This window comes from Bos indicus, chromosome 4 (assembly GCF_029378745.1).
Source record: "Bos indicus isolate NIAB-ARS_2022 breed Sahiwal x Tharparkar chromosome 4, NIAB-ARS_B.indTharparkar_mat_pri_1.0, whole genome shotgun sequence".
In the NCBI taxonomy this organism is placed as follows: Eukaryota; Metazoa; Chordata; class Mammalia; order Artiodactyla; family Bovidae; genus Bos; species Bos indicus.
In genome coordinates, this window is record NC_091763.1 from 112,845,680 (window position 1) to 112,870,617 (window position 24,938).

General features: G+C 49.5%; 1 protein-coding gene across 7 annotated transcripts in view; it reads right to left on the reverse strand.

Moving 5' to 3' along the window:
• Positions 1–24,938, reverse strand: part of ZNF746 (zinc finger protein 746) — a 79,871-nt gene that overhangs the window by 4,140 nt on the left and 50,793 nt on the right. For 2 of the 7 annotated variants that reach the window (XM_070788338.1, XM_070788337.1), the window contains exons 1-6: positions 18,019–18,265; positions 14,686–14,985; positions 14,480–14,600; positions 12,830–12,943; positions 1,072–1,263; positions 162–287 (exon numbers count right to left, since the gene is read on the reverse strand). In XM_070788338.1, coding sequence (XP_070644439.1) covers positions 162–287; positions 1,072–1,263; positions 12,830–12,943; positions 14,480–14,600; positions 14,686–14,985; positions 18,019–18,042 — 877 coding nt within the window. In that variant the 5' untranslated portion in view covers positions 18,043–18,265. Of the gene's footprint in view, positions 1–161; positions 288–1,071; positions 1,264–12,829; positions 12,944–14,479; positions 14,601–14,685; positions 14,986–18,018; positions 18,269–18,531; positions 18,653–24,938 lie in introns of those variants that run through there. The other 5 variants (XM_070788342.1, XM_070788339.1, XM_070788343.1 and 2 more) reach the window with 4 other exon arrangements.

A 24,938-nucleotide genomic window follows, 5' to 3' on the forward strand; every position in this document is an offset into this window, starting at 1 on the left:
TGGAAGGAGAGAAGGCCAGACTGCACAGCGTTCTCGCATCACTGGCCCCTAAATGCCTCCCGGCTGGCGGGTCTGTTGCCTCAGAAGCAGACGCGAGCACTTCCGGTCCCCATGAGCACTTCCTTTCCTCCCTCTTCCAGTCCTCCCGCCATACCCCGTACCTTCTGTGGAGGCGGCTGTGCTGAGTTTCAGCGTCCCGTCCGAGCAGGCGGAGGAGGGGTGGTGGGGAGGGAGGTCGGCCTGCCAGGAGGTGGGCGGGATAGTGGTTGAGAAGTTGGCGTGGACGCCTGCAGTGAAGAGAGAGCGGGCGAGCGGGTGGGTCAGGGAAAGTGCGGGGAGGCAGGCGCCCGGGGACCCCACCAGCGGCAGCTTTCCCGCCCAAGCATCATGGCCCCACCTCTCCTGAACCAGTTTTTGCCCTCTTCTCTGAGGCACCAGGAAACGCAGATGTGGCTGACTCTTGTCATACAGCCCCCTCCCCCCCTTTTTTTCTCTTTTTTTGAAGTACAGTTACTTTACCATGTTGTGTTAGTTTCTGCTGTGTTAGCAGTGAGTCAGTTATACGTGTACACATATTCTGTCTTTTTCGGATTTCCTTCCCATTTAGGTCACCACAGATCACTGAGTAGAATTCCCTGTGCTGCACAGTACGTTCTCATTAGTCGTCTATTATACATAGTGTATACATGTCATTCCCAAACTCCCAGTTCATCCCACCTCCCCGTCCTTACCCCCTTGGTAACCCTAAGTTTGTTTTCTACCTCCATACAGCGCCTCTTAGGAGGCAGCTGGTGATTTAAATGCTCAGTGCTAGGGCAAGAAGAACAGGGGTGTGGCTGGTGAGAGTGAAGCAGAGAAATACCAGGACAAGAGCATCTCAGAGACAAGAGGGACTCGAAAGATGTCATTTGGAGCAACCCCTGCCACGAGGTGGGAAACCTAAACTAGTCAGGCTAGATGTTCCAGAGCCCGCAGTCCCGCCACAATGCTTCTAGGAACTCCTCCTCCCAGGCCTTGCCCTCAGTCTCTACATCTGGTTCCTGTTGTCTGCTCGCAGCCTCAGCCACTCACCAGAGGCAGCGTCGGTAGAGACATCTCCTGCTCCAGAGTCGAGCTGGCTGAGGCCCCACGGCTCCTCCCCAATATCTGGCTGTCCGGCTGCCCATGCCTCCACACCCAGAGCCTGCTGCTCCTGGAGCTGGAGCTCACCTTCTTGCTTGATCTGCATTAAGAGGTCAGGGGCAGGAACGGGGGGCCCAGAGCCTGAGAAAATAGAGAATGCGTGAGCGACAGCATCAGTGGCCCTGGGGTAGACACACTTCCAGCCAAGGCAAGGCACACAGGGCCTTGCAAAGGTCAAAGAGCCTGGTGGGAAGGGAAGGCAAGAGCTCAAAGAGGAACTGAGGGGCCTTCCAGGCAAAGCACGAGGTCACATGGTATGGAGCACATGGGTCAGGTAGGAAGACAGAACACACGCTCAGAGCTGGATCTCTGGTCCATGAGCAAGGCTGAATTGCCCTAGGGAGGTCCTGTTCTCATTAAACACATAAAATCTACCCCCTGCCCCCACAGTCTTACCCATACACATGTACTTACGCAAGCACAAGAGAAAGAGTCCAGGTATATAAGAGTCAAAGGAGGAACACAGAGTCAAATGAAGAGTTTGGGTGAGGAGCCAACTAGAGCTGCTGAAACAGGATGCAGGTCTTAGGGGCTGGGCTGTGATGTCCAAGTGAGCAGGCAGCAGGGCTGAGCTGCCTGCATCATCAGGATGCAGGTCTTAGGGGCTGGGCTGTGACGTCCAAGTGAGCAGGCAGCAGGGCTGAGCTGCCTGCAGCATCCAGCCAGGGGGCTCTGTCCCGTCGGGGAGATGGGGACTAAGACCATCCATGAGGAAAGGCAAGCTATGAGGAAGCTGCCTCTTGTCCAGGGCCATGGGTAGGGAAGCCATCCAGAAGAAATTAAAAGAAATTAGAAAGTAACTTCATACGACCCATATGGTGCAGAAGCCTTAAGTTGAGAAATTCACAGAAAAGTTGACTGAAAACCATGGCAACCCAAGAGACACCCAAACCAAGGCAAATGCAAACCTGCCCATTAGGGCATCCCCACAAGGCAAGCCTTACAGGGCCCCTACTAAAAGGCTAAACCTACAAACCAGAAGTGGAGCCAACTGGCATGAGAGCCAGAGCAGAACTCACTCCCACAGACTACAGGAAAAAAAGAATAGCTAGAAGGATACAATAGCATATGTATGTTTAAAACAGTCAAAGAAATGAAGGGAGACTCTCTAAGGCAAGGACAGAAAATTATTTTTAAAAAGGCAGATTTGAAAGAGAACCATGCAGACATTCTAGAAATGACAGAAGCAGTCACGGGTATGAAAAAGTCAATGGCTGGCTTAACAACAGAATGAACATAGCTGCAGAGAAACTTAGTGACTCAGAAGACGGAACTGGGGAAACAGTCCAGAGCACAACACTGAGAGATAAAGAAATGAAAATATAAAAGAGAAGCTGAGACACAAAGGATTCAATGAGAAGTTCCAACATAAGCTGGTAGAAATCTAGGAGGGAATGAGAAATGGATACATGGCAACGGGTAGAAAGAAATAATGGCTGATAATTTTCCAAAACTGAAGGTATGGTGAGCCCATGGTTTGAAGGAACACACCAATTTCTAAGTAGGGAGTAAGAAAGAATACAAACCTAGACAGTACTTGTGTGAAATGGAATAAGAGCAAAGTCAAAGAGAAAATTTTAAAGGATACCAAAGATAAAAGAATGACATTCAGATTGAAAGCAGATTTCTGTCAGCAAGATAATATCTTCTGTAAGAAGATAATATCTTCAAAATGCTAAGGGAAAATCACTTTCAACTCATTTTATGAGGCTGGTATAATTTTCATTGCATGAACTAGAGAAACAATTTATAAAATGATCATTTATGAACAGATACACAAAGATCCTAAATGAAAAATTACAAATTAAGTCCAGTGATATGTTTTTAAAAAAGAAAACAGACAATACATTAAGAACAAACCAGATTTATCCTGAGAACTCAAGAAGAAGCTACTCCTGGAAAATGCAGTAACACAACTCACAAACAGATTAATGGAGAAAACCATACAGTCATTTCAACGGACACAGAGGCAACATTCACTTCTAATGTTTCTGTCTGACTGGTTAGCTGTGCAGAGGAACTCTTCTCAGTGTGGAATATAAAAAATGATGGGTAAAACATAAAACCCCCAAAGTTTTTAACCATGGATGACCTCTAAGAAAGGTAAATTGGTAACCATGGTAAATTGCCAGGCATTTCCCGCTCTACTGCTGGGCTGTGATGGACTGGGCCCACCTGTGAGAAGCCTGGGGCTCAAGCAGGGTGGGAGGTTGGGCTGGAGACCCCTCACCACCACCACACACATAAACCTGGGCCCAAAGGCAACATTCCCAGTGCACTAAACTTAAAGGTGAAAGCCTGTCCCGTGGAAGGAGACTGCCCATTCTGGCCTTTGGTCTTGGCTGAATGGGAAGAACAGCCTCCCCGGGAGTTGACACAGCCCAGGTGGGTGCTCAAGGGTTTCTGGTGCTGGGCCTCACAAAACAGCATGGCCCCAAAACCTCGAGGCCAACACTGTAGTGACCTGATGACAAGCTAAGGCAGAGAGAGATTCTCAGGACAAGATTTTAAATAGCTCTCAGGCATTAAAGAACTCCCAAATATAAACCACCACCTCAACAGGAAAACTAGTCACCTCAGTCCATCAGAAATCATCAGCTGCAGAATACGAACTGCAAAAACTGGATATGGAAAACCTCATACACAGAATCTGAAGTTTAATACACTCACAGAAATAAATAGAGTGAGAGCATAATGAATAAGAGATGGACAAAACAGTGGTAACATAAAATAATTGAGATTTAGAAACCCAACCTGGAGGTTAAACAACAGAATGGAAACGACCGGCTACAGCGAGGTGAACCAACTAGAAGAAAAGATCAGAAGAGATGTTTCAGAGCTCAGTGAAGGGACGGAGAGGAAGATGTGAAGAGAAGGTCAAAGTTATGAACTGATGTGAACCATTCCAGAATAGGAGAGCAGAGGAAATGGGGCCAGGTAGTATTCACAAAGACAGTGCTGCAAAACTCCCAACTCGTTGAAAAACATCAGTGATTGGAGCAGGATAAAGAAAGAGAAATCCACACCTTGATACACTGTAGTGAAACTGCAGATGACCAAGACCAATATCTAAAAGGCAGGGGAAAAAAGATTTCCCACAAGAATACTGGCTAGCAAATTATCTTCAAAGGGCTAAAAGAAGCTAACAATCAAACTAGAATTACGTCCTTCAAATGTAGAAATGGAGGAAGGACATTTTCAGGCACATATAAACACATATACAAACCTACACAACTCAGAGTTTTTATCATCACCAGATCCACACACACACACACACAAATAACAAGTGTGTATTTTAGAAGATAAACATCTCCAGATTACTTCTAAAAGAATAGAAACAATACATAACTTCCAAACTAATTAAAAATAATAGAAGGTCCTATAACTATTAAAGAACTTAAATCAGTAGATAAAAATCTTCCCTAGAAAGAAAAACATTCAAAGAATAGATAATTCCAATATTACAGAAAGTCTATGACCAAATTAAAAAAAGAAGGAATGCATCATAACTTTTACCTTTAATATCAAAACCAGACAAAGCCAGTCTAAGAAAGGAAAAGTATAGGCCAGGCTCACTCATGAAGAAAGATTCCAAAATTCTAAACAAAATACTTAGCATATTAAGTCTAGCACTGTTTATAGAGGATCATGAGTAACTTAGACTTTTCCCCAAGGTTGCAAGCGTGGTTCAACATTAGAAAAATAACATAATTTACCATTATGAGGAGGTTTAAGAAGAAGAATCATATAATTGTCTCTCTTTGCGACCCCATGGATTGTAGCCTGTCAGGCTCTTCTGTCCATGGAATTCTCCAGGCAAGAGTACTGGAGTGGGTAGCCGTTCCCTTCTCCAAGGGATCTTCCCAACCCAGGGATCAAACCCAGGTCTCCCACATTGCAGGCAGATTCTTTACCATCTGAGCCACTAGGGAAGCCTATAATCATCTCAATAGATACCAAAACAGCATTCCATAAAAATTCACAGCTATTCTTTTTTTTTTTTTCCAAATTAATCATTCTATTTTATTCATGTTGAGTGTTATGAAAGAGTACAGAGTATAATGAGTGCTTGACTTGGCCATTAAACTACATGAGGATCTGAAGGTTTTCTTAGGAATTTATGATTCTATTGAGATCTGATAAATGAGTCAAAGCTGGATAAAGAGACGACTAAGGTTCAGCTGTTCTTGTTAGAAATATCTAGTCAACCAGAAATAGAGAAAACTCTTTTAGCCTGATAAATGACACTGATCAACAAAACCTTTAACAAATATTAGACTCAGTGTGAAAAGTTAAAAAGCATCTTCTTTAACATCATGAACCAATTGGACACCTGTTGTCATCACTTCTGTATAAGAATTTTCTGCGAGCTCTCAGCTAGCACACAAGAGAAAACTAAAAGATTTGAAAACAAACAAAAAATTCATATTACTCATAGGGGATATGATGATCTTTTTAGAAAACCTGAGAATCATCAGACAACTATTATAAAAGTTATTAGGACTAATGAGAATTTTAGCAAAGTTCTTAGAAATATCAATAAATAAAAGACAACTGCATTTTCGTTTACTCCTAGGGTTTTAAGGGAGCATAGCAATCACCATTTTTCTTCCCTGTCATGGATCTTAACAATCAGAGAACTAAAACCCAAGAGGAAGGCTGGTGAGGATAAACTCTTCTTATAACTGATAAACAGGGATGCAGCTTTTATCTGTGGCAAGAGGGGTCCTCAGTACTGACCCTGGATCAGGAAGTCACCCACTGGACCATGGTGAAGGAGGCTTTCCCCAGTACAGCAGCACATCCCTGGGGGCGGCCAGCTGCCCAAGGGAAGAAGGGTGGGCAGGGACTGTGCATGTCCAAGCCTTGCTCCCAAACTCCCTGACAAGGTGCGTCCCTGGTGGGATGCCTAACTGTGTGGGAGACGGTGGGATGTTACATAACCGAGCCCTGTCCCAGAAGAAAAAGCACTGGGAAAGGGTGCTCCCTGTCCCAATGACCCCAGCACACAGCAGCAACAAACAGAAAATGCACCTTAAAAAAAGGCACCATGACAACAGTGATTCAAAACATGCAAAGAATGGAGGAATATAAGATATAACAAAAAAATGTTATAAAACTTCACTGAGACATTACAGATGAGCTGCACGGAGGGACTTAACGATCTTCACAAATAAAACCCTTAATATAGTAAAAAGGTCAGTTCTCTCCAAAATGATTAACAGAATGCGTGCAATTCCAACCACAATCCCAACTGGATTTTTTATGGAATTTGGTAAGGCAATTAGGACGTTTACCTTAAAGGACAAAGGAAAGGAAGCCCAGAGTGCCAGTAAAAAAGTACCAGCATTCCAACCTCCCATGGCCATAAAAGTTTGTTCCGGATGGATTAAGAACTTGACCATAAAAGGCAACATTTTAGAAGAAAAATAAGATGGTGTATCATGACCTTGAGGTAGGGGAAAATTCCTTAATTAAGATATAAAAAGGACAAACCGTAAAGGTAAAAAATTAGAAAGTCCAGGTATGTTAAAATAAAAAGCATCTGTTCTTTAAAATCTACCGTAAATGGAGAAAATATATATGTGGGTGGCTCAGAGGGTAAAGCGTCTGCCTGCAGTGCAGGAGACCTGGGTTCGATCTGTGGGTCAGGAAGATCCCCTGGAGAAGGAAATGGCAACCCACTCCAGTACTCTTGCCTGGAAAATCCCATGGACAGAGAAGCCCGGTAGACTACAGTCCATGGGATGGCAAAGAGTCGTACATGACTGAGCGACTTCACTTTCACTTTCATATATATATAGGGAAAGAATTAATATTTAGAACAGTAAAGAACTCTTACAAGTCAATACAGAAGGGGAAAACAAAAGTATACAGAAGGCGGTAAGAAGCTTCAGCTTGCGAGGCGCAAGCAGCTGCTTGGGGCCGTGCACCTGCCAGTTCCAAGGCTGTTTTCACCTCGAGAGGAAAACAGGCCCCTTCTCTTTTCTTTTCACGGGCCCCCCCCCAAAAAAAAAAAAAGTATACAGAAGGCATAAGCAGGCATTTTACAAAAGAGAAAGATAAGTGGCCCATAAACAGAGGATATAATGTTCATTGATTAGGAAAAGACACATTTGAAACTATAAATTTTAAACCATTTCACTGCCACCAGATGGGCAGAAATAAAAATAGACAGCATTTCTAGGGCTGAGGACAGGGTGCGCTACTGCTGGAGAGCACACCGAGACGCTACCGGGAAGAGCCACGTGTGCGCTTTCCTATGACCCAGCAGTTCTGCTGCCCGGCCTCCACCTTGAGAAACTCTTACACGTGCGTAAGACTTTCCACCACAGCATTGTTCCTGAAAGCAAAACAGTTAGAAACAGCACAAACACCCATCACCAGCAGAAGGGAAAAACACATCCTGTGTTACATTCAAAAATACAAACTATAAAGGGGTGAAAATCATGAAAAGGAATGAACTACAGCTATACTACATCAACGTGGATGGCTCTCAAAAACGTAAAGTCAAACGAAAAAAGCGAGTTAAAGAAAAAAAAAATATATATAGTATGATCTCATTCATAGAAAGTTCAAAACTGGTTAAACAATGTTACTTAGGAATATATACACAGGTAATAAAAAGGCAAAGAAAAGCAAGGGACTGATCTCAGAGGTCTGCATTTCTGTTTATCTGTGAAGAGTAAGGGAGGGTGTGGGGTCTGGAAGGGACAATGGGTTCTAGAAGGTTAGAAGGTTCTGGTTATGATCTATTTCTTATGTTGGAGGTTGGGAATATGGGGGATGTTGACTAATTGTTCTCTCAACTTTACCTATTTTGTTTATGTTATGTATATTTATTCTGTATGTATTTTTTATGTTATACAATACACAGTAACAATGTATGAAAGAAATAAAACAATATTTAAAAAAGAAGCATTTGGTATAATATGACGAATTTGTTCAGGATTAAAAACCATAGCCAGAAGTGGAAGGAAACATCTTTAAACTAATAGTTATCTTCAAAAGTCTATGGCAGATTTTTTAATGATGGCCATCCTGACCCGTGCAAGGTGATACCTCATTGTACTTTTGATTTGCATTTCTCTAGTAATGAGCGAAGTTCAGTGCTAATGAGGTGGATGAACCTAGAGCCTATTATACAGAGTGAATCAGAAAGAGAAAGACAAATACTGTATATTAACACATGCATATGGAGTCCAGAAAGATGGTGCTGATGAACCTATTTGCAGGGCAGCGATGGAAACGCAGACGTAAAGAACAGACCTGTGGCCACAGTGGGGGGAGGAGAGGGCGGGGCACACAGACAGGAGCATGGAGACAGATCCATGACCGCATGTAAAATAGGCAGCAAGTGGGGATTCGCTGCGTGACACAGGGAGCTCAACCCAGTCCTCTGTGACAACCTCGAGGGCTGGGGTGGGGAGGGAGGTGGGAGCAGGGTTTAGGAGGGAGGGGACATATATATGCTTGTGGCTGATTCATGTTGATGTATGGCAGAAACCAATACAATATTGTAAAGCAATTATCCCCCAATTAAAAAACAAAAAGTCTATGGCAAAAAAATCACCCTAAATGCTGAAACTCCACAGACAAGGACGCCAGCTATCGTGGCTGCTACTAATATTTAACCATGTCCTATACCCACTGCGAAACCAGAAAAATAAAGTTAAGACAATTTCAAAAGAAGAGGTAACTTTTGTGCTGTCCAGGGACGGCCCAACTGTCTATGTAAAAAAAAAACCTGGGAATCTAAATTGACAAGTCATTAGACGTAATGAGAGGTTGAGAAAATGTTTTCTTTCACTAAACAGAGTCAGCGGCATAACTGCACACCTGCAACAACTATTTAAAACGTGTAATTAATTTAAAAATCTCATCCACAATAGAAACAACGAGCAGGAGAAAAGCGTTAAAGCCTTATTCAGGCACACGCAGAAGGCGACAATAAACGAGTCTTCCTGTGGATAAGGGGGCTCCATATTGCAATGACAGGAGTTCTCCAGACGTGAAATCACAAAGGAAATGCAATTCCAGTCAAAATTCCAAGAGGATTTCTGAGAACCTGACGTAAAGGTTCTGAAATCCATATAGAAGAACAAAGGTCCAGGAATAGCCAAGAAAAGTTTAGAAAAACAAGTAGGGAACGTGTAGTCTCCTAGATTTCAAGGCTTATGATGAAACTAACAACAGTGAGAATTGGTACAGAGACAGAGACAGAAGAAATGAGTGAAGACAGAGAAACGGTGCACGCGTGTACGGAAATCTGGTTCATGATGCGACGGACATTACACACGGAGAAAAGGAAGAACATCCAGTGAACTCTGCTGGAAGGTCAGATGTCTTGTGGGGAAACTTTGAAAGAATTCTCCCTTGCAATCTACACAAATACGAATTCTAGTCGGATTAAAGACTTTAATGTGAAAAGCAAAACTAGAGGGAGGCAGGAAAGGATATTTTAAGGCAGAAAAAGCACAGATCGTAAAGGCAAAGGCTGGTGTTAATGACTCCGCCAAAAATTAAAACTTCTACCCAAGGACTACAAAGTTAAAAGACCTGCCACAGCCTGGGAGAAGATAATCTGTAATGTAAATAACAGATAAAGGGTTCATATCCCAAACTACATAGAGGTCCTGAATCAGTAAGATAATGAAAACAGCAGAAAAACAGAAAAAGATAATTCACTGGAGAAGAAACCAAATAACAATCTGAAGAAGGTGCTCAGCTCCACTCACAACTGGGGAAATGCAAATTAAAACAAGATACCATTTCATTTCCATCAGACTGGCAAACATCTAACTCTGAAAACTGGGCAAGGAATTAAGAAGACAGGCACCACCCGTAAGGGCTGGGGAGCACAGATGCCCAGGGTGGGTGATCTGTGGTTAAGCGCAAAGGCAGAGGTGCAGGCTGGCACGCCCTTCCTGGTCTGTTCCCTAGAGGAACACCAGCACCTGGACACGGAGAGACGCCTTTGAATGTCCACTCGACTACCACTTGTGACGGCGAGAAATTAGAAACCACTTATGCACAACTCAACAGAGGGATGGATAATAAATTGAGATATAGTTGCTTTTGGAATACTAAGCATCCATTTTAAATGAATGCACTTGATTTATATGCATCAATAGAGATAAGTATGAAATACAGAGTACTCATAGATAGTATGACATTTATGTGATGTTTTCAAGACACACAGAACCATATTCTGTATTGTTTATAGCTACATATGTACATAATAGAAGTTTTAAAATGTGGATAGAGAGGACAGACATCGACTTTTGGACAACTGGTTACCCTGGGGAGGAATGAGACTGAGAGAGCTGAAAAGGAATTTAGATTACATCAGAAATATATTTTTTCACACATACATACAAATGATGAAACACGGCACACGTTCAACAAATATTAAATTCCTACTCTGTGCTATATATATACACTCTGTGCAGTATTCTAGGAGCCCAGATTATATGAACAAAATCAATAGAGGTTCTTATCCTCTTGAGATTTATATCCTAACGAAGGTGGGGGTGGTTACCAGACAAGCAAATCTATAAATACGAAACATGTATCTTCTATAAATACGAAATATATTTTATTTCTACATACTTAATAATATCTTTGTCCACATGAAACCTGTGAATATAAAACAGTATCTGCAGAGCACGCCTGGCAGAAGGTAGGACCAGGAGCAAAGGCTCAGAGGCTGGCCCAGTGTAGAGCTCTGGGAGAACAGCAGGGAGGCTGGGACAGGAGTGGAGCGCCAGGGGGACGAGCCCAACGGTGCGAGTCGGTGCATGGCCAGCAGGGCTGTCTGCTGTAACGCGGGAGAGCAGACCCTAGAGGGTCAGGGAGACGGGCAGGAGGTGCCTGCCATGAGGCCACGCAGGAGACCAGGGACCTGAGAGTCTGCAGGCAGTGCTAGCAGGGTTTCCCTGATGGGACGGACGGGTGTGGATAAGGGTCAGAGACGACCATGGGTTTGGGGCTGCAGCGGAGGATGGAGGCTGCCTACTGCCTGGGAGGAGTGGGTTTTGATGGCGGACGAGGAGCTTGGCGAGACACGTGTTTCAAACAGGACGTCCATAACCTGTCCATGGGGACATGGACCCCACAGAGTTCAGGGGAGAGGTCCCAGTGAGAGCACCCACCAGGATGACTGGGTGTGGGTGTGGGAGGGCACACGGAGGGCACCCCAACCACGAAAGGTCAGAAAAGGTGGGGGGGCTGGAAATAGCAAAGGACAGGCAGTAGGAAAACCAGGAGAAGCACCCCTGGTGCCCAGGGGAGGGGAGGGGAGGGGAGCAGGCGGGACTCTTGGGGCAGAGCCTGAGGATGTGGGGTCGGGGGTGGGGGGTGGGCTTGCTGGGGACTGAGTTCCACAGAGCACTACCGTGGGAGGACTTCAGGGTTGCAGAAAAGTGGAGAGGAGGTATGTCAAGGGGCTGCACCAAGCCCTGAGCTGGGGAGGGCGAGCCAGGGACCAGGCTGGGAGGGAATGGGGGGCCACCTGGCAGGGGTTCCCGCAGAGGAGCTCAAGGCCAAGAGAGGGGAATGTGAGTGCCCGGAGGGGGCAAGGGGGAGGGTCTCGCCAGAATCCACCGCATTTCCAGGCCCCTATTTCACTCTCTTAGCATGCTGGAGAAGCCAGGGAGGCCTCCCCACAGATGTTGTCAGTGCAATAAAACAGACCTACGGGGAGCCTCCCACCCTGGCAAGCGGCTGGCTGCCCATGTGTCCTAACTGTCTTCCCCATCCAGGCAGCACTCTGCTCTTCGTCAAGGTCTTGCTTTTAGCACAGTCCCTGGCACCCGGGAGACTCTCAAAAAAAAACATGTTTGTTGACCTAGACGGGTGAATGCTTTCTGGGCACAGCCTGCCCCTGGGAAATGGCAAATCCAACTGTGGTGATAACGGCACACATGGAGACACATTTCATAAATCACAAATTAAACACAGAAGACTGTTTACTAAGACAGGTGTTCAGACAAGAAGGAAAGCCCCAGGCAGGTGGTGCAGACAGACAAGAGGTCTTGGGAGGAGGCTGGCTTGAGGCTGCAGGGGCTGCCCCCTGCTTACGGACAGACTGTCGCAGACCCCCGGCCCAGCAAGGTCTTCCCTTCACCCGTTTGGCTTTTCTCATGTGTCCACCTGTCCTTCTCTTAACTTTCAAAGGTGCTGACTGGCCCAGGAAAACCTGAGAATGTGGTGTCGGGTATCCAGATTCACCTGAAATAAATCGGTGGCTCTGGTCAGACTGAAACGTGACTAACGGGTCAATGTTCTGTGATTGCTAATGGGTTTCAGTGAAATCTGGTTCTCGGGTGGAGGCAAGGCTGACTCTTTGAAAAGCTATGAATGAACTAAATCCTGTCTTCATGACCTTCTACCTTCCTGTCTGCTTCCTGCTCCCTCTTCCCCTAATTCCGAGCCACAGACACCATCTCTTTCCTAAAAACTAGGTTTGCTACCTGTTTCCATGCTGGGAAGCTGAACAGCTAAAGGTCATAAGAAAACTCGTGTTTAAAGCATTGCTGTTTTTCCTTAGCTGTCCCTGGAAAGAAGGTCATACCCGCCCTGGCCATGTCCCGCCCCCGGGTCCATCCGACCCCCTGCTGTCTCCCCGGCCATCCCCACCCCTCACCTGGACTCGGGTCCACGGGAACATCTGGAACCTTGGGGCCAGCACGACGCCAGCTGCACGGCTCCTTCCCCTGTTCAATCTGAGAGAGGACCTCGGGCTTGGAGATGGCGTAGTCTGAAGAAGAACAGAAGGGTTAGCTTTGGCCACGTTCCACTTAAGAGGTGGGGATAGGCAGCCCGGGAAACCAAGATGGCCTAGAAACCACACCTCTCGATTGGTACAGGGCAGTGATTCTCAAGCACAGGTGAGTCTGTCTCCCAGGGGGAAAATGGTCAGAGTCGGAGATGTTTTTGGTTGTCGAGACTGGGGACGGGGCAGAGGTGCCGCTGGCATCCGCTGGCAAGAGGCTGATGGCCGTCCTACAAGGCCCAGGATGGTCCCCAAAACAAAGCCTCATCTGGCCCAAGATGCGGTGCTGAGCATAAGACACGTTGATACAGGGTCTCTGGGTTAAGAAGCAGTTGTTGTTTAGTCGCTCAGCCGTGTCTAACTCTTTGCGACCCAGTGGACTGTAGCCCTCCAGGCTCCTCTCTGTCCATAAGATTCTCCCAGCAAGAATACTGGAGTGGGTTACCATTTCTTTCTCTAGGGGATCTTCCCAACACAGGGATCAACTGCATCTCCTACACTGGCAGGTGGGTTCTCTACCACGGAGCCACCAGGGAAGCCCCTAAGAAGCAGTGCATTCCTGCAAACCGGAATATAACCTCACACCTGTTCCTGCTCCCACCTCATAAGCACGCCTTGTTGCCTTCAGACCTGCGATCACACAGACATCATCTGAAGAGGTAGTAAGTCCAGAAGAAACAGTCCAGGCCTTCTTGGGGGGTATTGCATGAGGGTAGCGGCAGCAGGCCCAGGGTCAGGGAAGCCGCCAGGTAAGAGGGCAGCACTGGCTGCGAGAAGCCTGGGCTGCCCATACTCTCCTCGGTCAAGGCCTCATGTCTCAGTAAGAGAAGGCGAGAGCAAAAGCACTCCTCAAACGTGGACTGATCGTACAAGATCTGAGAAGTGGAGGAGCCTCCTCCGCTCCAGGACTCAGCAAGAGACAGAAACGGCTGTGCTCTGGGCCTGGTTAGGAGAGGGGTCGCTATGCCTCTCAGTTTGGCAATCCGTGAACTTCACTGGGCAGAAGACAGCCTTTGACTCAGTCACCCTGGGCTCAACTTCAGTAAGAGGAGGGAGATAACTGTCCATGGTCAAGGGTCCCAGTGATTTACGTGTCCTTGCGATAAAAAACCACCAGCAGCAAGAAAGAGGTTGAGATCTCCCCGTGCTGTCTGTGCTTAGTCGCTCAGTTGTGTCCGACTCTTTGCGACCCCATGGACTGCAGCCCGCCAGGCTCCTCTGCCCAAGAGGATTCTCTAGGCAGGAATACTGGAGTGGGTGGCCATGCCCTCCTCCAGGGGATCTTCCTAAACCCAGGGATCGAACCCAGGTCTCCCACATTGCAGGTGGATTCTTTACTGTCAAGGAAGCTCAGGAATACTGGAGTGGGTAGCCAAGCCCTTCTCCAGGGCATCTTCCTGACCCACGAATCGAACTGGGGTCTCCTGCGTTGCAGGCGGATTCTTTACCAGCTGAGCTACCAGGGAAGCCCTGAGACCTCCTTAAATCACATTTAACCAGGAAATGAATCGCATGCCTTACCCAGGGAGACCAGCGTCTCATAGTTGCCCCTCATCACGTGCTTGTACAGCTCCTTCTGCCACTCGTCCAGCTTGCCCCACTCCTGCTCAGAGAAATACACGGCCACGTCATCAAAGGGCACCTGGAACCACAGGGTCACGCAGGCTCACCCACACGCCAACGGGCAAGGGCCGTGGGCTGTCCCACCCCTGGTGCCCAGGGCTTACCTTGGGGGCCTCGCCCTTGCTGCCCGGGGGCAGCCGCAGGATCCAGAAGTTTCTGTTCCTCAGCAGGTTTTCCACATTCTCCAGCCGCCTCTGCAGCAGCCCGTACTCCTGCAGCAGGGTCCCCAGCACGGCCCACTTGCCCTCCAGCTGGTTCCCGAACTCCACGGCTGTCTTCTCGCAGTCGGCCAGCTTCTTCTCGGCCATGCCCGTTCGGCCTTCTAGGGAAAGCAAGCGGGCGGCCTGCGATTCAATCTTCCTCTCCATGGCCTGAATCGTGGCTGCCATTGTCCAGGGAGAAATCTTTCAGAAACAAGAGAGGAGACCAGCATCAGTCATTCCATCTGCTGTGTTCCAGGAGCCCCCTCTCCCCGAGGCGTCAGGGAGCTGTGCTGGGAGGGGGGAGCAGTGCGCATGGCGGGATGGGGGTGGTGTTCAGGCCGGACCTCCGCCTGGGGGGTCAGCTCCTCTGGGTGGGTACCCTCCCTCCAGGCCTCTGCAGCCCACCTATGGAGACCCCAGTCACGGCACTCAGCACCCTGTACAGTTAAGTTACCTCCCGCCTCTGCCTCTGAAGGCAGTGCTGTATCTGCTCACAGCACACGGGGCCCATGGTAGGCGCTCGGTGCAATTGTGTTAGATAAATAGTGACTGCAAGCTGCTGGTATGTTTTAGTGGAGAAATAGTAAACTGCAGGTTTATTAGCGCCTAGCCAGCACCTCCCATCATAACCGCACAGGATCTGTCTACTGACGATGACCTAGCAAAAAAAAAAAAACAGCTGGTTCACTGAAACAACACAAACACGAGCGTTGCTCAACTGCTCTTTTTAAAAAAGCATCTCGTGTCTCTTTAATAAACATGGAAATCCAGCGACCAGTTCTTCTCCACCCTAGGACAATCTGATTTTGTCCCCTTCCCAATTACTACCCCCCTCAAACTAAAAATCACCATGACTGCAAATCTCCCCCCCTCCCCCGGCTCTGCCCCCAGCCAAGAGTTAAGACTCCGATCCAACATGAACACCCTGCCCGGGTGAGACTGACTGTCTCCTCTTACTGTTCCCACCACTCACAAGGGGAGAACCAGTTTCAGACATTTTTGGTGCTGCCCCAGGATCAGTGACACACCTTACAGACAGATGAGGAAGGTAAGACATTTGCCAACAGGTTAGACTTCATATGTGCTGCAATCATCATAAAGACACGGAGACTCCCCAGTGACCTGCCTGGCACATTTTGCTTTGGGTGGGCTAGACCTCTAGACACCCCCTACACACACACACACACACACACACACACCTGAAGGTAGGCTAGACCTCTAGACACCCCCTACACACACACACACACACACACACCTGAAGGTAGGACCCATGGGTCAGGGAGGAAGACCTGATATTTATACCTTCTGGCAGCGTCTGAGGATCAATGGTCCTCAGAATGACCTTACAACATTCTAAAAATCATTCCTAACCAAATGTTTGGTGCCTATTTGCAAAGTTAAAAAGTGACTCATAGGAACCAGTGAGGATTCATTTAGAGAGTTGCTGAGAACCAAGACACGGGTGGACACCTCAGAAAATAGTGACAAGACAGTTTGAAAACAGGTTGGAAAAACTGTTGAGGACGGAGCATCTGGGATCGTGGGGTTGTCTGTAAGGCCGCTGGACCAATGACCTCTGACCTGAAGAAGGAAGACAGATCTCAAAGGATGGAGGAGCTGGACTGGCAGAGAAACAACTGGATGTGGGTGGGTCTCTTGCTCAAGAGGTAAGTGGTTCTGCCCTGAGGCTGTGGGGACTGCACCAGCCTGGCACCTTGGGCTGGCTCAGCCCTGCCTCTGAGTGCGAGGCGCCCCTGGGCACGGGGCCACGTTTCTTCCCTTCCCCTCAGTCCTCCTCTGGTGACCAGTCCCTGACACAGGGCCCCGGACGCTAACAAGTGTCTTCACTTTACTGCCCAGCTCCGTATCCCCTAAAAGCCTACTTAACCTCCTCCAAGAGCATCCGACTGCCATTATCATCATCTTTGTGTTGCAAAAGGGCCTTTGCATAAACTCTGACCTTATAGACAAAGGCACCACCCAGTTTTCTGACATTTTAACGGGGGCCCAGGGAGCCTCCTGGAAGGCTTCCACACTATTTGGTGGGAGGAGGCCACTGCTCAAGGACCCCTCCTCACTGAAGGGTGAGCGGACGACATGGGGCTGGCCTCAAGGCTCCTGCCAGGGAAGCAGAAACCCTCCGCCTGGGAGCGGCCGATGGGAAGAGAACGGCCAAAGCCTTCAGTGGCTCCCCACCCGGGATGATGCAGTCCAGGTCCTCACACCCCTTCCAACTCTCCCTGCGGCCTCTTCTCCCCCTGCCTCCCTACCGAAACCTCCTTTTCCAGGCAAACGGACTCCTCCTCGAACACACCGGCCGGGGCCCGCCTCTCCGTGTCCAAGCCTCCTATCCTATCCGAAAAGCTCCACCGGGTCCGCGCACAGGCTGGTGAAACCCGAGCCTTCCCCTGCAAGCCCCACTCACATCTCAGCAGCCCAGGCCCAGAAGGTGTCCTCCCCTGCCTCTTTCGTGTTTTCCTTCGCCATCACCAAGTGTACCTGTCTGCTTGCCCCGAGGCGTCGAGTGTCCCAGCACACAGAGCGACCCTCTCTTCCCACGCACTTGCCAGCTGTGCGATCCTGGGCAAGTTAACTTCTCTAGGCCTCGGGTTTTTTCATGACAGTGAGGACCTACCCCCGCCCTAGGTTTGCTGCGAGGACAAAATCACGCCTAACGGCTGGTGCGGCGCCTGCCTCTACGAAACCGGGGGGAGCAGCTGTCTCCCCGCCCCGAACCGCACCCCCACCCCCCCGAGGAGCTGGGCGCGCAGAGGGGGACTCGGTGCCTGCGGAGTCGCGGCCGCTCCGGACACCTCCCAGGTGCCACCAGGCCGCTGGGGGGAGCTGGGGGGTAGCGAGCGGTGGGCAGAGAAAGGAGACGCGGGGTGGTGGTGGTGGGGGGCGCGCGCGGAGATGGGGGGTGGCCAGCGGATGGGGCGGGGGCAGGAAGCCCCGGAGGGCAGCAGGAACTCGGCGAGGGGCGGCCCGCGGTGCGGGGACGACCGGTTCCGCCCGGCTCAGGCTCGGCCCAGAACGGGGAGGGGGGGCGCCCAGCCGGCGGGCGGGCGCCGTAGGCCCCGGCGGACCCCGCGTCCCGCTCGCCCGGAGCCCCAGGCCCGGCGGCCAGGCCCAGCCACCGGAGCCCTTCCCCAGGGCCTGCGGCGCCGTGTGCTGGGCCCCGGCCGCCCCGGGGGCCCCCGAGTCCGCGCGTCCGTGCGCGCGGGCCGCCCTTACCGGAGCCGCGGCCGCCTCAGCCATGGCCCTGCGCTGTCCGGCCCGGCCCGGAGGAAGTCGTCGCCGCCGCCGCCGCCGCGCGCGGCCCCACGCAGGCCGGCCCCGGGCCTCTCCGCAGGCGGCGCTCGCCCGGCCCCGCCGTCCCCACCCGCGTCGCCGCGCTCCTCGCTGGCCGGCCCGCGCCGCTCCGCCCGCAGACGCGCCGCCGCCGTCAGCGCCCGGCCGGTCCACACTGCATCCTGGGAGCCGGCGCAGGCCCGTGAGGCTTCCTGGAGGCAGCGCGGCCGCACAGCCCCACCTGCAGCCCGGAGAGGCGAACGGCAGGCGCGGCGTCCGCCCCGCCCCGCCCCGCCCCGCCCCGCCCCACCCCACGGCCCGCCTGCCTGCCGAGCCCCCAGACGCTGCCCGGCCCGCCGGCCCAGCGAGTCCCCAACTCCCCCAACCCCTGCCCCGCCGACTTGCCCACACTCCCCCTCACCCCAACCCCCGGCCCCCGCCAACCCATCGACTCACCGGCCGCCCGATCCACCGGCCCGCCGATTCTCCGGCTCCCTCGATCTACCGGCCAACTGGCCCGCCACCCCGCCGACACCCCGATCCCCAGATTCCCCGACGCCGGGACCCACCGGCCGCGGCCGGGCGCGCGCGCAGAGTCGTGGCCTGGACGCAGCGTCCGACCTGCCTGCGGGGCCGCGAGCGTCTCGGGCTTCCGTCCCCCTGCGCCCCGAGGGGCTCAGTGACCGAAAAGAATCTCCCCGCTGCAGGGAACAGCCGGGCCGCCCCCCGCCCCGCCTGGTGACCGCGGCGACGGCAGCCGCCCCCCCTCCCCCCCACCCCATGCCAGCCCCGGGAGGCCCGCGCCGTCTCCCCAGGGGCAGGAGGCCACGTCGCCTCTGCGGCTTTGGGTCCTGGCCCCCGTGCTCGGGGCTTCTGCGTGTTCACTTCCTTGGCCAGCCGTCCCTCCTATTCACCTTCGAGTTGAAATGAAAAACGTCCTTCCAGCAATAGGAATATAGTTCACTATATCCCGGTAGGCAGCACTTGCAACTTTCTCTAACGTGTGGGTGACCTATAAAAATGTTTTTTTAATGCAGTGGACAAGGGAACACAACACCAATACCTGAAATTATTTCGCTCAAAAAGTTGGTAAGGGAAGATGTTCATGACACTTTAAGAGAAGTCTGTCCAGGATGGTTATATGATTTTACATATTCTGTATATAATATATATTAGGTATATCATGATTACGTAGATAATCATTGGAAGGTTTGGAAGCATATGGTCTAAGTAGTTCTCTAACAATCAGACCACAAGCCATTTTTATGCATTTTCTAACTTAGATGCTTTACGTTTTGTAGTAACGACAGTAATGTTTTAAAAACATTTTGTAATAACAAGAATAGTATTTTTTTAAACGAGGAGAGAAAAATAAGTCTCAAAACTCTAAAGGCGAACCGGAGCGGGCGGACAGAAAGCGCCTTTGACTGACGCCCCCGTGTGGCCGTGCAGATGCATTGCCGCCCAGCATTTCCTCTTAACCGGACTCTGGGCTGAGAGGGACCTGCGCACCACGTGCTCGGTACTCCGCAGGGCTGCGGCTCTGGCCGTCCCGGGCCTTAAGGTGCCCTTTGTTTTCTCACCATCACCTGGAGCTGAACATACCGCAAGGGGGTCATCCCGCATGCGTACTTTGTGTATGAAATTGGAATCTCCCCAGGAGGAGCGGGGGTGGGGAGGCGACACTTTACTCACAGTGTTGCCATTGCGGGAGGTCTTTTCCGGTGCCTGACTTTCTTTTTCTCACTGATGCTAGCCCAGCTGGTTTCTGATGTGCGCCCCACCCTCCGACCCTGCCTCTCAAATGTGGGAGTGTGATGGGGGATAAGGGTTTCCCAATTGGAGCCCCTGCATCCTTTGGCCTTTTGGAGGAAATTCGTGAGCTGGCAAAGTCGACCAACTCACTGCAGGAGAATGTTCTGGAATCTGCCCCAGGGTCCTTTACCTTTTTTAATTTTTTTCTTTTTCTTTTCCTTTTAGCTTTTCTTCCATATCATCTTTCCTTCCCAAATAACCCATCCCCTGTACCAAGGGTGCACACCTGAAGCTTGTATAATTGGGGAATATGAAGAAAAAAATCTTCACCAAATTCCAAGTTTTAAAAAGTCTGTACTCAAGTGACACAAGGGATGCTGTCTGAAGCTTCCTTAGCTTCACAGAAGTCCTTGATTTAAAAAAAAAAAAAAAGGCCATCAGAACCTAGCCAAGTCTTGTCTAGGTTGGGACTTGTGCAATGGGGTTACTGTGGGGAGAACTCGGGTTCTAGGACGTGAAAGTTCTATTATTTACTGGTTCTATTATTTACTTGGGCCCATCTGCCAGCCTCTCCCCGGCTCTCCTTGCTCACATGTAGACCCAGATTACATCAGGTTATTCTGCAAACCTTCCTGGGTCTGGGCTTTCTTTTGCACTCATCTGCTTTGACACTGGTCCCAGCTGAACACTACTGGGTCTGCTCCTCTCACTGTGGCCTGTCTGATGGTGACTCATGTACTAGCTTGGGCTTCCCAGGTGGCATTATGGGTAAAGAGCCGCCTACCAATGCAGGAGACATAAGAAACTCGGGTTTGGTCCCTGGGTTGGGAAGATCCTGGAGGAGGGCAGGGCAATCCACTCCAGTATTCCTGCCTGGAGAATCCCATGGATAGTGGAACCTGGCAGACTACAGTCCACAGGGTTGCAAAGAGTTGGACATGACGGAAGCGACTTAACACACACATACTAGCTTGCTTATGTTCTCATGACACCATGTGTCAATCAGCTCCCAGATTACCTTGGAGAAGGGGCTTCTTCATTCTCAAGGAAACAGAGTGGTGATGTGTCCCCTCGGGGTCCCAGTGCTTCTAAGATGGGACCCATCACCTGCCTGTGGAGGAGGAGAACAGCATGGGGCAGATGCAGCCTGGCCTCCAGTGACATCTGTGTGAATCTTCCCGGGAGAGAGGATCTGATCAGGTTGGTTCTTTCATCTAATAGGCGGTGCCCCTTTTAAGCTGAGTCAAAAGCCAAGGCCCCCAAAGCTGGTTGGAGGCCAGAAGAGCACTGCTAGGCTAACATTTTGTACTTGGCAAAATAGCCAGCAGCTTTATGTAGCGAGATCTACCACGGATTCAGTTCAGTTCAGTTGCTCAGTCGTGTCCGACTCTTTGCGACCCCATGAAACGCAGCACGCCAGGCCTCCCTGTCCATCACCAACTCCCGGAGTTCACTCAGACTCACGTCCATCGAGTCAGTGATGCCATCCAGCCATCTCATCCTCTGTCGTCCCCTTCTCCTCCTGCCCCCAATCCCTCCCAGCATCAGAGTCTTTTCCAGTGAGTCAACTCTTCGCATGAGGTGGCCAAAGTACTGGAGTTTCAGCTTTAGCATCATTCCTTCCAAAGAAATCCCAGGGCTGATCTCCTTCAGAATGGACTGGTTGGATCTCCTTGCAGTCCAAGGGACTCTCAAGAGTCTTGTCCAACACCACAGTTCAAAAGCATCAATTCTTTGGCGCTCAGCCTTCTTCACAGTCCAACTCTCACATCCATACATGACCACAGGAAAAACCATAGCCTTGACTAGATGGACCTTTGTTGGCAAAGTAATGTCTCTGCTTTTGAATATGCTATCTAGGTTGGTCATAACTTTCCTTCCAAGGAGTAAGCGTCTTTTAATTTCATGGCTGCAGTCACCATCTGCAGTGATTTTCAAGCCCCCAAAAATAAAGTCTGACACTGTTTCCACTGTTTCCCCATCTATTTCCCATGAAGTGATGGGACCAGATGCCATGATCTTCGTTTTCTGAATGTTGAGCTTTAAGCCAACTTTTTCACTCTCCACTTTCACTTTCATCAAGAGGCTTTTTAGTTCCTCTTCACTTTCTGCCCTAAGGGTGGTGTCATCTGCATATCTGAGGTTATTGATATTTCTCCTGGCAATCTTGATTCCAGCTTGTGCTTCTTCCAGCCCAGCGTTTCTCATGATGTACTCTGCATAGAAGTTAACTAAGCAGGGTGACAATATACAGCCTTGACTACTCCTTTTCCTATTTGGAACCAGTCTGTTGTTCCATGTCCAGTTCTAACTGTTGCTTCCTGACCTGCATACAGTGGAAGTGAGAAATAGATTTAAGGGCCTAGATCTGATAGATAGAGTGCCTGATGAACTATGGAATGAGGTTTGTGACATTGTACAGGAGACAGAGATCAAGACCATCCCTGTGGGAAAAAAATGCAAAAAAGCAAAATGGCTGTCTGGGGAGGCCTTACAAATAGCTGTGAAAGGAAGAGAAATGAAAAGCAAAGGAGCAAAGGAAAGATATAAGCATCTGAATGCAGAGTTCCAAAGAACAGCAAGAAGAGATAAGAAAGCCTTCCTCAGCTTTCAGTGCAAAGAAATAGAGGAAAACAACAGAATGGGAAAGACTAGAGATCTCTTCAAGAAAATTAGAGATACCAAGGGAACATTTCATGCAAAGATGGGCTCGATAAAGGACAGAAATGGTATGGACCTAACAGAAGCAGAAGATATTAAGAAGAGGTGGCAAGAATACACAGAACTATACAAAAAAGATCTTCACTACCCAGATAATCACGATGGTGTGATCACTGACCTAGAGCCAGACATCCTGGAATGTGAAGTCAAGTGGGCCTTAGAAAGCATCACTACGAACAAAGCTAGTGGAGGTGATGGAATTCCAGTTGAGCTCTTTCAAATCCTAAAAGATGATGCTGTGAAAGTGCTGCACTCAATATGCCAGCAAATTTGGAAAACTCAGCAGTGGCCACAGGACTGGAAAAGGTCAGTTTTCATTCCAATCCCAAAGAAAGGCAATGCCAAAGAATGCTCAAACTACCGCACAATTGCACTCATCTCACACGCTAGTAAAGTCATGCTCAAAATTCTCCAAGCCAGGCTTCAGCAATATGTGAACCGTGAACTTCCTGATGTTCAAGCTGGTTTTAGAAAAGGCAGAGGAACCAGAGATCAAATTGCCAACATCCGCTGGATCATAGAAAAAGCAAGAGAGTTCCAGAAAAACATCTATTTCTGCTTTATTGACTATGCCAAAGCCTTTGACGGTGTGGATCACAATGAACTGTGGAAAATTCTGAAAGAGATGGGAATACCAGACCACCTGATCTACCATGGATTACCTTCCTCCAAAGGGAGTTGTGGGCATGAACAGCCTATAGAGTTTGTGAGCCTCATCCAGTGTCAGTCCTCGTCTCCTACTCTGGCCCTTTGCACTGGGTACATCTCTGGGCAAGGACAGTGACTTGCTCCTCTTTGTATTCCTCAAGACTGGTAGACAGCCTTGCACACAACTGGTAAGAAAGTGTATGTGTGTGTGGATGTATGCATGCATGTGCACACACATATAGTAAATATATATATATGTATATATATATTTTTCTTTTTCTTCAGAGTCAACCTTGTAAAGTAGATAATGTTTGAACTGGATCTTGAAGGATGTTAATCATCAGAGAGCATTCCAGACCAGAGGATGGTAGCAGAGATGTGAGCTGGGCAACAGCATAGGAAAAAGGGGGGCCAGAGGGTACAAAGCGCATTTTGGAGAAGGAACATGATCAGTTAGGACTTTGAGTCACAAAGGAAAATAGACTGAGTCGTATTATAGCAAGCTTTACAGACTTTATTCTGGGGGTGGGGGGTGCTGGGTCGGATAACTGCGGTCAAGCAGGGAATAAGCTGGTCATGGTGCTGACATGGAGATGTCCCTGAAGGTGACGGGCAGGAGGGGTCGAGAGGGATGTAACATTGGTCAGGTGGCTGCTACTGCAAGAGTCCAAGCGTGAAGTGAGGTGAGTTCTGACCAAGCATAGCAGGAGTGGGATACAAAGGACTGAACAGACTGGAGACCAGCACTTCACAAATGTTTGATACCATGGTGCTCAAGGCTGGACACAAGACTGTGTGTGTCCTATGGGTCTGGGCACTGCCTGAAAAGCCCTCAGCAAACCGGAAGTTGTATGGAGTGGCCATGCTTTAATGATCCAACCTAGACAGCATGTTAAAAAGCAGAGACATTACTTTGCCAACAAAGGTTAAGTCTATGGTTTTTCCAGTAGTCATGTATGGATGTGAGAGTTGGACTATAAAGAAAGTCAAGTGCTCAAGAATTGATGCTTTTGAGCTGTGGTGTTGGAGAAGACTCTTGAGAGTGCCATGAACTGCAAGGAGATCCAATCAGTCCATCCTAAAGGAAATCAGTCCTGAATATTCATTGGAAGGACTGATGCTGAAGTTGAAACTCCAATCGTTTGGCCACCTGATGCAAAGGACTGACTCAGTGGAAAATAACCTGATGCTGGGAAAGGATGACAGAGGATGAGATGGTTGGATGGCATCACCGACGCGAGGGACATGACTCTGAGTAGGTTCTGGGAGTTGGTGATGGACAGGGAGGCCTGGCGTGCTGCGGTCCATGGGGTCGCAAAGAGTTGGACACGACTGAGCGACTGAACTGAACTGATAAATCTTGTAGTCGCTCTGTAACACTCCTATGATTGTTTGAATTTTTAAACATTGTTTGCCATATGAACCACTGAAGAAGGTTGGTGATTCAGTGCTTCCTGTAGCCTCCTTCGCTCCTCCCCACCTTCAGTCTGGGCCTCCCTCCTTGCCTTAGTCTGAGCAGCACAGCTCCAGGGAGGCTCAGTTTCCCCGGTGATGGCATCACCCTCAGCCAACCTGGAGGGAGTCCCTGGTGTGGCTTTAGAGAGCCGGGGGCAAGGTGGGCATGCGGCCGATGTTTGGGAATGCTTCAGTGCCCTGGCATCCATGACTGCCCCTCGTGCTTTCTAGAACCTTCCATGGCCTCAGTTATTTCTATACGCAGGTGTCAGCTTGCCTACACT